General features: G+C 41.6%; 1 protein-coding gene across 1 annotated transcript in view; it reads right to left on the minus strand.

Annotated features, from left to right (window-relative positions):
• Positions 1-2,031: 2,031 nt before the first annotated feature.
• Positions 2,032-16,169, minus strand: part of si:ch211-266k8.4 (TBC1 domain family member 8B) — a 72,951-nt gene continuing 58,813 nt past the window's right edge. Inside the window, exon 15 of the mRNA XM_054733386.2 lies at positions 2,032-2,223. Coding sequence (XP_054589361.2) covers positions 2,157-2,223 — 67 coding nt within the window. The 3' untranslated portion in view covers positions 2,032-2,156. The remainder of the gene's footprint in view (positions 2,224-16,169) is intronic.

Raw genomic sequence — 16,169 nt, forward strand, 5'->3', positions numbered from 1 at the left:
GAGTTTTTCATGCAAGACCTAGAACAAAAAGCCGTAGCCATTGCCCCCCAAACTGCAAAATAAAATTATGGAAACGCTACGTAGACGACATACTGGAAAGCCTACCAAAAGGACAAACTAACACTAACACAACACTTGAATAACATTGACGACACAGGCAACATAAAGTTCACTTATGAGTCAGAAACAGAAGGCAGGATAGCATTTATGGACATGAAAATAACCAGACAGACCGACTGGACCCTAAACATAAACACATATAAGAAACCAAAACACACAGACCAATATCTATTATGGACATCAGAACACCCCATCATACACAAAATGTCAGTAATCAGAACATTATATCACCGAATAAACATAATAACAGAAGAAAGAGACCGTTAACAAGAGGACAAACACATACAACACGCTTTAAAGACCTGCGGATACCCGACATGGGCAATAAACAAAGGAAAACAACAAACAACAACAGAAAGAAAAGAACAACCAAAGCAAAGAACCAGAAACCCAGAAAGACAAGAACCAAAACCAGTGATAACCCTACCATACATCAGAGGCATAACAGAAAAAATAAGAGCAACAATGAAAAAACACAACATAAACACACCAACAAAACCATACACAACAGTTAGAAACAGACTAGTGCACACAAAAGACAAAATATCAGCTGGACTTAAATGTGGAGTCGTTTAGGAAATCCCATGCAAACTCTGCAATAAAACATACGTAGGAGAAACCGGACGCCAACTCAACACACGAACAATTGAACATAGAAAGGAGTGCGAGAAAGAAACAAGTCGAAAACACACAAGAGCAGCAAAACATGAAGCAGAAAGTACAATAAAGAAGTCAGCCATAACAGATCACTGCACAAGAGAAAAACCATGTAATGGACTGGGACAACACAAGGATCATAAACACCGAACAACAGAAATACAGAAGATGGATAAAAGAAGCTATCAAGATAAGGAGACGTGGATGTGGGACCATGAACAGAGATGATGGGGTTTACTTATTGGATCGTGCATAGGACTGCATCATCAGAGAGGGGAGAGCGGGCAGCAGAGGGCGACAACGTCCTCTGCTGCCCGCGGATAAACGGAGTAGGAAGTGATGCCACCATCAGCGTCAGCTCTGAGGAAGTTCGCAGCCGCAAACGAAACATCAGCAAGGTTAAGAAAAACCTTATCTGTGCTTATAAAAAGAACCAAAAATGGAGTTTGTCGAGTTTCGACAGACGGCAATTATTCACTCAGTCCTCAGAGCCCTCTGAGAGGAGTGACCTAATCTGAAACCCAAGTTTCATGCCACTTAAAAATCTTTTTAGAGAAAATGGGATAGGGGTTCTAGATGGGATTTAGACTATGAATACCCCTCCCCCCTACCCCTAAGGAGTCATTAGCCTCTATTGCGTAGGAGTCATATTAAATGCAGGAGGGTGTGACGAGGAGGGGGTATTCGTAGGTAGTGTCTGCTCTTTAAGCATCAGCTTATAAGCGTGACCCTCCCATACTCCAGTCAGAACTGACAAAGCTCCTCGGATGAGACCAAAGAAGTTCAGTTGCCTTCATTTGAACCCCTTTAGAAATAAATATTTTACCACATCTTTAGTTTTATCCAAACGGTCTCAAAGGTTTTTCCAAGTAATTTAGTAAAATAAAAAATCGTAGTCTCATATACCTTAACTAAGATGTTGTGCAGCACAGGAAGGCCCATGGTATTTTTTATTCTGTTGTGAATGTGATTGCTGCGGTCCCAGAGGGACGATAAAGGGACTTTCTATTCTAGCCCAGCTTAGAGGAGAATGAGGCGACTGAGCAGCTGTAATCCTTTTTAAACAATTAGTTTCCTCATTTCCAAAACAACTTGATTAAAATGGATTTAAATGCATTTGCACATCTTTCAGTAACATTTAACCTGTTTATTATTTGTATTCATACCATGACTGGTAATTTATTGTGTGCAAATAAGTAAAAAAACAACAACAAATGACTGAAAAAGTTCATCTGACAAAGAAACCAGAGAGAGTTTAAATCAATATTAATATTTTATTCAAGAAACAATAAAAGCATCTATGGGTTGACTAAAACAAAAAACAGCAAACTGAAAGTGATTCAAATAAAATTAACAGTTAAAAACAAGTTTCTTCATCCTCAGATCAGCTTCGACTCTCTGACGTTCCTGAAGGGAACGCTGGTCTGATGTCTGGATGACAACTCTCTGGGAAAAACAAAATGAAAAACCACAAAGTAGAAACTGGACAGGAGCATTTGGAGTAAAATAAAACCAAAATAATTCCATTTTATTCGTGAGAATCTGGACACGCTGCTCTGTTTTATGGTCTAAATTCCTAAAATGCAAACCGAGGAAAGGTGGGAACGTGTCCTGAGGTCTGGAGGATCCAAACCTTAAATTACCTCTCAGAACGACAGACCGTGTCCTCGGGGCTAAAGAAGACCGACCGGCTGGCGTGTACTCAGACTGAGAGGAAGTGATGTCGTTGTAGTTTATTTTACTGATGTTCTCTAGTCTTTCTGGGGAACACAACGTTCTGATTCTGGTTCTGGCTCTGGCTCTCTAAGCTGCACAGAAACAACCAAATTTTTGGAAAGTCCACCACATTCTCAATTCCAGACAAACCACAAATGTGTGAGTACACCCTACACGGCAAACCAGTGAATCCGCATCAGTTCTTGATGTTAAACAGATTTTTACTTTGACCTGGACTCAGTCTGGGGTTGTTAACACCACAGACGCCACTCAGTAGGGAGTAAACATCGTGTTTGTGAGGCTCCTTGAAGCTCCAAAAATCCTGAGAATTCTGCTTATTAGAATAAAACTTTAGATTACTTAATTATTTCATTTAATTTTTTATTCAAGTTTATTTATGTAATGTATCAAAAGGGTCAACTTTGACCATCGGATTTACACGGTAACCTTTCATGCATGCCAGAGCTGCAAAGCCAAGGTTACACCAGCTGGAGGATCCAGATGCACAGATCAACCTTTTGCTCACTTATTATTCTTCAACGCAGACATAAATAAACTGTCAAGGTCTCCCGCAAAAGCCTCATCCCTCTGCTAAAAGTCAGACTGCTGGAATCCACACGAATCCTACAAGGCTTTACAGCTTATAAGTTAAATAATCATGTGATGAATGAACAAGATGTTTAAATATATCGTTTGAATGACCTGTGCTTAAATCAATGAATTTAAATGAATACTGTTCTTACAATGATCCATTTATATCACAAATCACTGTCTTAAGTTAATCATCGTTTACACATTTCAATAAGACACATGTTAAGGTTAAAAACATTTTTGTATCTGAAGGAAGGAGTGGCTTTCTGAGGAATGTTTTGGTACAGCCTTGCAGACATGGCACATTCTGATTTGCCAGAATGGCCGGAAATCATAAGAAAGTAGTTTAATTAAACAGGAATTATTTCCCGAGTAATTCAGTTTCTAGTGGAGTTCCGAACTGCTCAGTTCGGAACAGGCATCCTTGAGACATCTCTTTAGACCTACAGTCAAAACCTGTTTGCACGGACACAGCCAGACGGCTCCCTAAGAGCCACATCCACTTTGGACACAGACAAGCATTCCAGCTACTGTTGTGACCTGTAGACCTCTCAAGACTGGACGGGTCGTATCGGAGTTTAATCTAAGAAATCCCGGTGCCGTGAGGTCCTCCCGACTTCTGACAGTCCGGATCTGCTGGGGGTCTCGGCCAGGGTTTGTAGACACAACAGATTGTGTCTGATGTTGTTTTATTAATAATCAACTCTCTAGTTTATAGCAGACAACAAATTCTTTTACACCCAGAATTCACAATTTCTTTCAGATACAAAGATTCTGATAAACATCTAACTTGCATCACACCACCTACACATCACATTCCATCACCGCATATCCACTCCATCACATCTCATTATTCATATCTTGTCATGTATAATCATTAGTTTAGAAAAGAATAAAATTCCTTTTTAACTATTTACCTGACTTTGAATTAACACGAAGTGCGTTTATGGTCCCTGAACATGTAAAAGTAACTAGAATCTTCTGATTAAACATTCAAAGATCAATTAGATTGATATTTCATATTTATATGGAATCATCATATATTTTTGGTCATAATTAGTTTGCAGTCATCACGCTATAAACTGTGACACCTACATTTACAGGCCCTTCTCAAAAAATTAGCATATTGTAATAAAGTTCATTATTGTCTGTAATGTACTGATAAACATTAGACTTTCATATATTAGATTCATTACACACAACTGAAGTAGTTCAAGCCTTTTCTTGTTACTGATATTGATGATTTTGGCGTACAGCTCATGAAAACCCAAAATTCCTATCTCACAAATTTGCATATTTCATCTGACCAATAAAAGAAAAGTGTTTTTAATACAAAAAAAGTCAACCTTCAAATAATTATGTTCAGTTATGCACTAAATACTTGGTCGGGAATCCTTTTGCAGAAATGACTGCTTCAATGCGGCGTGGCATGGAGGCAACCAGCCTGTGGCACTGCTGAGGTGTTATGGAGGCCCAGGATGCTTCGATAGCGGCCTTAAGCTCATCCAGAGTGTTGGGTCTTGCGTCTCTCAACTTTCTCTTCACAATATCCCACAAAGTCTCTACGGGGTTCAGGTCAGGAGAGTTGGCAGGCCAATTGAGCACAGTAATACCATGGTCAGTAAACCATTTACCAGTGGTTTTGGCACTGTGAGTAGGAGCCAGGTCGTGCTGAAAAATGAAATCTTCATCTCCATAAAGCTTTTCAGCAGATGGAAGCATGAAGTGCTCCAAAATCTCCTGATAGCTAGCTGCATTGACACTGCCCTTGATAAAACACAGTGGACCAACACCAGCAGCTGGCATGGCACCCCAGACCATCACTGACTGTGGGTACTTGACACTGGACTTCAGGCATGTTGGCATTTCCCTCTGCCCAGTCTTCCTCCAGACTCCGGCACCTTGATTTGCGAATGACATGCAAAATTTGCTTTCATCCAAAAAAGTACTTTGGACCACTGAGCAACAGTCCAGCGCTGCTTCTCTGTAGCCCAGGTCAGGTGCTTCTGTCGCTGTTTCTGGTTCAAAAGTGGATTGACCTGGGGAATGCGGCACCTGTAGCCCATTTCCTGCACACGCCTGTACACGGTGGCTCTGGATCTTTCTACTCCAGACTCAGTCCACTGCTTCCGCAGGTCCCCCAAGGTCTGGAATCGGTCCTTCTCCACAATCTTCCTCAGGGTCCGGTCACCTCTTCTCGTTGTGAAGCGTTTTCTGCCACACCTTTTTCTTCCCACAGACTTCCCACTGAGGTGCCTTGATACAGCACTCTGGGAACAGCCGATTCGTTCAGAAATTTCTTTCCGTCTTACCCTCTTGCTTGAGGGTGTCAATGATGGCCTTCTGGTCAGCAGTCAGGTCGGCAGTCTTACCCATGATTGCAGTTTTGAGTAATGAACCAGGCTGGGAGTTTTTAAAAGCCTCAGGAATCTTTTGCAGGTGTTTAGAGTTAATTAGTTGGTTCAGCACCAAAATAGCGCCAAAGCATGACAAGAGACGTCTCAAGGTACTTCACACAGTAAACATTCCAATACAGGTCAGGTCATTAAGCCAATCAGTAAAATGTTTCCTATATAAGGAACCCAGCATAGCATCGAGTCACTGACTAGTATTTCAAACAGATATATCCATCAGAATTTACTGTCATTGATTCAGCAACATTCCTTTGAAAGGAAGTAGGCTGATTATAGTGAAGAATGTAAATCAGAGGAGAGGAATTTAAAAGAATGAAACTGGTAGACTGTATAACCTTTAAATCGGCTCAAACTCATGAGTGTTAAGGTGGCTAAAAAACAAACAAACACCATCTGACAGCAACACACACACACACACACACACACACACACACACACACACCCACACCCACACCCACACAGTTACCCCCAAATTCCACTACCTCCGGTCCGCCCCCGCCTTCCGCAGCCGCTCGCTTACAAACTCAATTTTTACTGGTACCCGCTCTACAACGGCTCCGCTCCGGTGCGGAGACCTGAGGTGGGTAAACAAGCATGCGCGGGATTTTCGAGATCTTGCGATACAGTCCGAGCAATAAATGCGGAAGTTAGATCCAAACACCCGTTGTGTGGGAGAAGCATCGGCATGAACTGTTTAATCTGTCCATCATTTGTGTTGAGAGATCAGCAGTGTTTGGATCAACAAAGTGTGACTACTTTGATAGTAGAAACTGTATTTATGGCTTACTTTTGTGCATTTAAAGTTCAGCCGCCATTGATAGTTGTTAAAAGTTGTTAAACCTGTGCATATGAAACAAAAAACGCCTTTTGTTTATCGATTTATTGTGAAAAACGGAAGTTGTGCTTGCTCCTTTTCCTGTTGGGCGGTTGTGATTTCTGTTCTTTTACTGCGAAGGTGCTCCGGCGTCCGACGAAAATAGGATCGATTCTATTTTTACCGGACGCCGGAACAGAGGGCGGCGCACGGCGCCGCACTGCTGGAGCACGGCCGCAGTAGTTGCTCTGATTGACTACAACGGGACCGATTTTGCTCCGGCGTTCGTGTTGGAGCGGAGCGGTGGTAGTGGAATTTGGGGGTTATACAAGAAAAGCCTAATCACCAGACCACAACCTGCACACTGCAGGGATAACAAGATTTGGTTTCACAGCTTCATCTTTGTCTCACTGTACTGATGCAAGAAAACGGAAAATTTGTGGAAAGAAATCAGTTTAAAAACTGAAAGTATGAGTTGTTTCTTAAACAGACAAAAAGGTGAACTTGGAAATAAAAATTGACATTTTGCCTTTTGTTTAAACTTATGTTCCTTTTTTTTAAATTGAGCAGTTTTTGTTCTGGAAGATGTGCGTGTGTGTGTGTGTGCGTGTCAGTGTTAAAGTGTAATCTAGTAACCAGCCTGAGCTAAGGTTGCTTCTGTGACAGAATGTAAACTATGAATGTTTGTCATCGTTTGTATACACTTTTAAGAGTGTAAATAATGTATACGAGTTATAATTCACAAATACACACATATACTATATAGAGCCCATATAAAATACTCTCACAAAAACCTGAACAACCACAACTCCACCATGAATAATTCAGGTATAATTACACCTGTAAGAAGATGAGGGGAACTGGAGAGATGCACCCTGGCGACCATCATCTGCTGCACCAGTAAAACCATTTTCTGAGCTGGGACACAATTGAGCTCGGTTACACCCGACACCAGCAGCCAATCATCAGAGAGCCAACGTTTCAGCGCAGCCCGATTGTCCGATTGACTCAATCACTGATAAAAACAGCAGATTCTGATTATTGTCCTAAATACATTTTCAACTATTGTAGTTTTTTATAAACCATTCGTTACTGAACAATGCCATCACTATATCTCCACCTTAAACATCGCTAGCAGAGCAAAAACAGCCAAAACTAATAACTAGCTGCTTTACGCTAACCTGTACTAGCGTATCACTAATGTAACGTGATGAAGGAGCCATTTCTATCCTCTTAACAGCTGTCCCCTTTTGACACAGTGCCAGAGTGCATGAAACAGCCTCAAGGTCATGCATTCGCTTCTAAACTGTTTACGTTCCAGCAAGGAAGACAGAAGAACAAAGAATGAACTCTTTTCTTTTAATTAATCAAAGAACTCTATTTTAATAAAGCTAATCCATCAAAATATTAGTCAATAATAAGATGTGACCGAACTGTGAAATTAAAATATTAATTACTTTATTATGATCTTAGAAATGATGCGTACTGTGACTTTAAGGATTCCAACAGGACTCATTTCACGTAGTGTTAAAAAGACACGACACATTCTTTTAACTGATCCAATCAGAATTTGACAGATCTGACGGAGGCGTGCTTCTGACGATGTTTGGTAATTTTTCATTCGACAATAAACCATAACATCCGAGGTATAAAACTTTGCTACGCAGCTCTAACGCCAGTTCAAAAGCGTTCCAGAGCAAGCGTCGGAGTGACCAATCCGACCTTTAACGCTTCAACCGAAAGAACCACGACAAGCTGAAAAATCCAGTGGCTATAACAACCAGCTGCAACAACAGCTCCTTTCAGAATAAAAGCTCCACCGACCCAGGCTGGGTCTGAACAGACGCCAATAAAAGTGTCGTGTGCCGGAGGTAACTCAAGACGGGTCTGGTCGGAAACGCGGCTTCTTCTACCAGCTCTGTTTCCAAAGAGGGTCTGCGGGACCTCGGCATTTCTGATCTCCCGAGGACTTCCACAAGGCAGGTAGACGCGACTTGATGGTGTCTCATGCCATTTCTGAAACTAACCCAATCTCATTTCAAAACAACATCTTCAGTTCCCGTCAGAACTAATCGCTTCTTCGGATTTGCTGGTTCTGATTTACATGACACGTCATCCATTCACCGTCTCATCCATTTTTACTTACACTATACATTTAGTTCTGAAGTCAGCCTAGTTTAATTTGTTAATAATACAAATCTTAACTTTAAACTTGACTCTCTATTCTGTTGTCTCTGAGTGAATACACAACGGTTACATAATCTCTGCATTAAAAAGTTCCAATCTTCTGGTTTAAATAACCCACCGATCCAAAAGGTGGATTTCATATTTACTATGGAATCCCACGCCTTACGGCTCATTAAATAAAATGTAAGAACCTCTAATTTTCCTTACACTAACAAATGACCAAACTAATCTGTTAATCACCCTTTCTCAGTGGCCTAGTGGTAGAGTGTCCGCCCTGAGACTGGGAGATCAGGGTTCGATTCCTGGTTGGGTCATACCAAAGACTTTGAAAAAATGGGACCCAATGCCTCCCTGCTTGACACTCAGCATTACGGGGTTGGATTGGGGGGTTAAACCACCAAATAGTTCCCGAGCGCAGCTGTGTCTGCAGCTCACCGCTCCCCCAGGGGATGGGTCAAATGCGGAGAACAAATTTCGCACGCACACCTGTGTGTGTGACAACTAATGGGACTTGACTTTGTTAACATACCAAAACTAAAAACTTGCTTTTGGTTTATGTATGAACACTAAAGCCATCAGGCTCAGGGTGTGTCCCATCTAAAACGGTCCGGGTGGAAACAGCTTTCTGTTCTCAACCTCTCAAATGTGGCGATTCTGTGATCTCTCAGCGCTTCCAGATCAAACACATTCAAGTCTTCATAATTATCTACCGCCACACAGAAAATGGCCGTTACATCGAATCGACTGGAGACTTAAATTTGGCAATAGCTCAGTTCATTTTACAGATATTAAGGTGAATAAAGTCACTAATTCGTTAAACAGATTCAGAGAATGAACTAAACACACAAGATGTCACAATACCGCCCGAAACCTTAACTCAAGGAGATGATGGGTGAGGGCTGAGCTGAGGTGATGGGAGGAAGGAAACGGTAGGTGACAGCAGCTCAGTCACCTTTCCTTTGATGGTACCATGAATGACGAGAAGCAATTTCTTAAGGTGTAACTTTTATTTTGCCATCATGTGTCCTGACAACTCAGTGACAAGTTCTGCCTTTCAGAATAAGAGACAAAAGGCTCAGTCATACGTCACCAACCTTTACAGCCCCGTCTCCCCCTCCTGCTCTGAGCAGGTGTTCAGAGTTGGGCCTGCAGATCCCAGATACAATCTAACATGTGGGTAAAGGAAGTAGTGGGAAGTTACTAAAGAACTCAAGCAGGACAGTTTACTTAAAACAGGAAGTGTAGACAGAGGTAAGCTCAGACTGAGTGGTTATCAACATTCCATTAGTCAGAGGTGGAAAAATGTCCGGAAGTTGTGAGTTCTGTTCTGAAACTTGGAGAATTTGTGTTTTTTTTAATTACCTGTTTATCTAGGGCATTTTGCTGTAGTACTACTACAAGTACTAGACTGGTAAATTGTACAAAATTAAATTAACCACACCAATTTCTGCATTTGTTGCATGCTTATTTTCATATTATTCATTTTATACTCAATTTACCCTTTTGGCATCAGCAAAGCAAGTTTATCATTACAGAAGAAGCACGATTCCTACCGCACACGACAATACAGCTTTGAAAACCTGCTAATATTTACCACTTTTCTTTAAAATAGTTTAACTGTAATTTTCAAACCTTTAGCATGAAGAATCAGACAAAAGATCCAAACTCTCTGATGAATTATATCAATTTTGATACATTTAAAGGTTTTGTGCATTAACACAAATTAAGAATGGGGGGAGAACACAAAAAACAAGAAATATGAGTGCAAAACAAATTAATGGGTCCTCATTCCTGGTGCACTGGAGAACTGTAGTGGGTAGTGTCCTTGTTATCCTTTATTACCTTGGAGGTGTTAACAGGACAGTCATTAATCCTTGAATTTAAACCAAACATTTTCTTCATGATGGACGAGAGCTAACAATGTGTGACATATTTCTGGGTCATTTCTCAAAAGCGGTTTTCTGGTTTTCAATGAGGAGTGACGCATTCTTTGTGCCTCCTGAAGGGAAATGACAAGTTACCTCACAGAGAATTTCTTCTCTTCCTTTCTCTGGCGGCTTGAGGGGAAACCAGGGGTGTGGTCCATTCACGGTTCACCAACCTTCCCGTGTATTTGTTAACATTTGTTTACCTTTCTAGATAAACAGCAAGGTTTGGGTGAAGGTCTCTTCTCTTACATTATTTACTACAGCCCTTTGGGATTTAATAGTTTTGAATCTAGACGTCATTTGCAGAAGTAAAATAATTAGGTTTTGTATTTCTAGGCATACTGTACTGGAACCTTCGCAAGCCCGGCCAGGATTGTTGCTGACCAATCACAGTGCGCTTATTTATTGTTATATGTTTTTTATGTAGTGCTTCTAATACCCCTGCTGTACGATGATCCAGTCGGGCAAACACAATCTCCTGTCTGCATTTAACTTCTAAACTGTGACTAAAAACATTAAGCTTCAAAGAAAGTAAAAATGTATTTTTAAATTAAAGTCTTTAGTTGTGTTTTCAGGAATCCAGACGGTTAAAAGTATCATAAAAAAATAGATCAAGAACCAGTCAGAAATGGGGAGTCTAAGTCACGCCCACGTACTTGCGGACCACGGGTCCCCGGAAGAACAAAAAAATGAATGGAAGTCAACGGGGCTAAAAACACTAGGTAACGCTTTCTTTTAAAGTCCCCTAGTTACTAAGTACTTACATGGTAATTACATTGTAAGTTAAAGTGTATTATTGTTTCAGAGTTCTTAAACCGTTACCATGTAACAGGTTCAATTTTAGTTTTTATTTTTATTAATCATTTCCCGTAAATACTGCTTTACACAACAATTACACTTCTTTATTACAAAATGACACACTTTAACTTACTATGTAATTACCATGTAAGTACTTAGTAATTAGGGGAGTGTAAAAGGAAGCGTTACCAAACACTATTTTCTAATTCCACTTGTTTTGTGCCATGGATTTCACACATGATGTCCGTGAATTTTCAAGAAGCTTTTTGATACCAAGAACACGCTTATTTTCGAACGGGGGTAAATGCTATTTTAGGTTTTGTGCGAAAATGAATCCAGGACTTCAAATGCGCTTCTTGAAAGTGGCATCATTGAACCAGACACAGAGAAAACGGAGGGAAAAGGGCTGTAAGTTCAAACTTCCCACAGGAGGAAAGAACCACCATGAATCTGGTCATGTGGTAAGTAGCAGCTACTTTGGGTGGGGGGTGGGATTATGTGGTGATGTCACATATGCAACGTGCTAATTTCTGGTTTGTGGTCATGCTAATTACGAACTTTTACAAGCTGATAAATCTCAAAGTACGTGACTGGCGTGGTCGAAACACCTATCATTACTTTTCATTTAAATTGCAGTAAACATATGTGCGATCCAGGGTGTAAGGCAAAGCGGGTTAGAAAATAACGTTTTAGACATGCATTCATTTTTTCATTTTTTTGAGGACCCATAAGCTGACCGGAAGAGGAGACTTAGGCTCCCTATGTCTGCCGGGCACCAAGTCCACCATACCGTACAAACACCACACCATCATGCCGTACATACACCACACCACCATACCGTACATACACCACACCACACCACCATACCGTACATACACCACACCACACCACCATACCGTACATACACCACACCACACCACCATACTGTACATACACCACACCACCATACCGTACATACGCACCACACCAACATACCGTACATACGCACCACACCAACATACCGTACATACGCACCACACCACCATACCGTACATACACCACACCACCATACCGTACATACACCACACCACCATACCGTACATACACCACTCCACCATACCGTACATACACCACACCACCATACCGTACATACACCACACCACCATACCGTACATACACCACACCACACCACCATACCGTACATACACCACACCACCATACCGTACATACACACCACACCACCATACCGTACATACACCACACCACCATACCGTACATACACCACACCACCATACCGTACATACACCACACCACCATACCGTACATACACCACACCAACATACCGTACATACACCACACCAACATACCGTACATACGCACCACACCACCATACTGTACATACGCACCACACCACCATACTGTACATACACACCACACCACCATACCGTACATACACCACACCACCATACCGTACATACACCACACCACACCACCGTACCGTACATGCACCACACCACACCACCGTACCGTACATACACCACACCACCGTACCGTACATACACCACACCACCATACCGTACATACACCACACCACCATACCGTACATACACACCACACCAACATACCGTACATACACACCACACCACCATACCGTACATACACACCACACCACCATACCGTACATACACCACACCACCGTACCGTACATGCACCACACCACACCACCGTACCGTACATACACCACACCACCGTACCGTACATACACCACACCACCATACCGTACATACACCACACCACCATACCGTACATACACCACACCACCATACCGTACATACACCACACCACCATACCGTACATACACCACACCACCATACCGTACATACACCACACCACCATACCGTACATACACCACACCACCATACCGTACATACACCACACCACCATACCGTACATACACCACACCAACATACCGTACATACACCACACCACACCACTATAACGTACATGCACCACACCACACCACCGTACCGTACATTAGGGCTGCACGATATTAGGAAAACCTGCGATGTTAGATAACAGTGATAAATATTGTGATGAAGATTACTTGCGATAAATAAAAACTTAACTCGGGAACAAAAATAATCAAAAACAAAGAAATACAAATGAGAAATGCAAAAGATGAGGAAAGGGAAAAAGAAAATGAACAAGAAAAGCAGAATCAGCAGAAAGAGCTAAAAAAGCTAAGTCAGGTGTTTGCTAACCATTAAAATTAGGTGCCGTCTGCCTCGGGGGGCGGGCATCTGACCTATGAGAACCCACTCAATTGGCCAAATGGGTGAAGAGCTCTATTTTATTTGTTAAAAAACATCATGCTTCCATTTGATTGACAGAATGCATCATGGGTAGCAAACATTTGAGCTGACCATTCATTGTGATATTTATCTGTTCTTTTCGATATGCATATTGTGCATGCTGATATCGCGATAACGATATATTTACGATATATTGTGCAGCCCTACCGTACATACACACCACCAGACCGTACATACACCACACCACCATACACTACGAACACAAACGCAAAAGAAATTTAACATATTAAAAATCAGCATGACCTTTTTTAAAAAAGGTGACACATGTGCAATGTTTCCAATCAACTCAAACATCCGTTTTTAAAACCAAGGAGGAAAAGAAGGTCCGACTCTAAACAAGTTCATACATTTTTGTTGCCGTACTTCTCTGTCGAACACCTGGGGCTTAGCTTTGTGACGTTTCTGTGGGGCTGTGACTGTCTCTGCGTGCCTGCTTGGCTTCGGGCCGAGGCTCTGATCAAACTAACGCCAAGGTGTGGGATGTCAGGCTCTACTTTTTACTCCGGAGCTGCCAAACGTCATTCTTCTCATGGGCAGAGCTCACTACGGTTCCAGCCAGTTGAAACACACACCGAACAGCAGCTGGGATTCGCTGGGAATCTGGAGTTATCTCATCAATGATTAAGACCAAACCGGTGTAGTATGTCGAGGGAATAGTAATAACATCAAGTGGAAAACATGTCCGAACATTACTGAAACCCTAGAAGCTTAATCAGAAACTCGAGCAATAATCATATTTCACAACAACATGGCAAAACTGTAACTTTTAATCTAGAGTAAAAAAACAATATTCTGGGTTTGAAGGCTGATACAACTGCTGATGCCAATTTAGGATGAGTCTGATTGGTCTCAAAGCTAAAGCTAGGATTCTGGGAGTAAAACCAACACGGGAGTTCCGTTGATGCTAGCATGAAACACGACAGTTTTAAGGTTCAGACATATAAATCACAGATTAAAGGTGTGGTTCACTCAAAAAGCATTTTTAAATCATTGTTTCTGATTCTAACGGGTCACTCTGGGTGTTTCATGCAGGCTGAACATGAAAATAGTCTCCAACACCTAACTCCTGCTTTAGCTTCTGATAGAAAACAGACGGTGAAACTCTAGGATTAGAAAATCCTGACAGATCTATGTCACACTGTCACTTAACATTCATGGACTCACCCATCTTGACTCACGACGGGGAAGGCTGTTGTTGGGTTAGAGTCCAGGAAACAGCAGAGAACGTCTCAGTTAGTAGAAGCTAACTGTTAGCATTAGCAACTCCACCACACAGCAGAACTCCTCCAGGCTTGTGTTGTTTGTGGAGATAAAACATCAACATTGCAGAGCAAACAGAGTCACTGCTAGACTCGTGTTGCTGTTAGCCAATCAGAGGAGAGATGTTTAGATATCAGGAAGTAAAAATCCTAATCGGTCCGTGCTGATCCACGTGCTACTGGGCTTTTATTTGCTCAGAGTGCATCTTGCAAGGCATTCATTCCCATCAGAGACCAATACAGATGTAATGAGAGGATTTAAATATACAAATATACACCTCACCCACCTCCCTCCCCCAGATTAATGCTCTAATTCACATGTTATTGCATTAGGGATTACAGTATTTCGTCGGTTAAATAAACAGGTAGATCATGACAAAACACACAAGCTAATCTCTGTAGAAACTAGATTTGATTACATGTGGAACCAAACTGGAAATAAATAAAAACGTAACATTTATTTCTGCTCGACTTCACATCCTCTGATACAAAACTTTATGTTATATCTATGAGTATTTTTTTCTGTGGGAATTTTATGCTCAGTTCTCACTGTGAGAGGCAGAAGTTTTCAGACTTAAACCCTTTTTACCTTCTGCAGCGGTTAGTGTGCTTAAGTCACCTGAATGGTTTAACACCTCCCCTCAATCCACCGTCTACATGTGAGGATCCGTCCCGGTTATACAACACCACTACGCCTGCAATCACGCAGCTCTAACAAGAGCGTGGATGATGAGTTATTATAGATGAACACTCATGATTGATCTCTCTAGAAAATATCTGCACATTTCTTTACACGAAGCACATGTAGACCAACAGCATTCCCAGTGGGAAGAGATGAGTACAGGATGTGATGGTGGCTCTCACACTGCTGAGCGTGTGACCCAAAACACACAAGGATCAGATGAGACACACACACACACACACACACACACACACACACACACACACACACACACACACCATATGTGCGGACTCTAATCACTTTTTTAACGAGTACCCTTCTGGCAGACTGCAGAATCACATATGCTCTGCTGAGAAATGAGGCCTCTGACTGGGGAACTTCTGGATTTATTTTCCTTAAAAATGACGACCGTGAAAAGTATCCCAACAAATGACCGTGGAATACGGGGACGGCCAAACGTTTCCAGAAAAGGGCCAAAAAATAACTCCTCATGGGGCCACAAAAATACCATTTTCTTTAGCAAAAAATAATTTTATAGTGAATATTTTTATTTGTACTTCTCAAAAAGGCCGAAAATGAACATATAGTAACAATCTGAATATAACAAATGTTAAGAAGCATCATCAACAGCCTGCTGGAGGACAAACTACTA

This window comes from Nothobranchius furzeri, chromosome 4 (assembly GCF_043380555.1).
Source record: "Nothobranchius furzeri strain GRZ-AD chromosome 4, NfurGRZ-RIMD1, whole genome shotgun sequence".
In the NCBI taxonomy this organism is placed as follows: domain Eukaryota; kingdom Metazoa; phylum Chordata; class Actinopteri; order Cyprinodontiformes; family Nothobranchiidae; genus Nothobranchius; species Nothobranchius furzeri.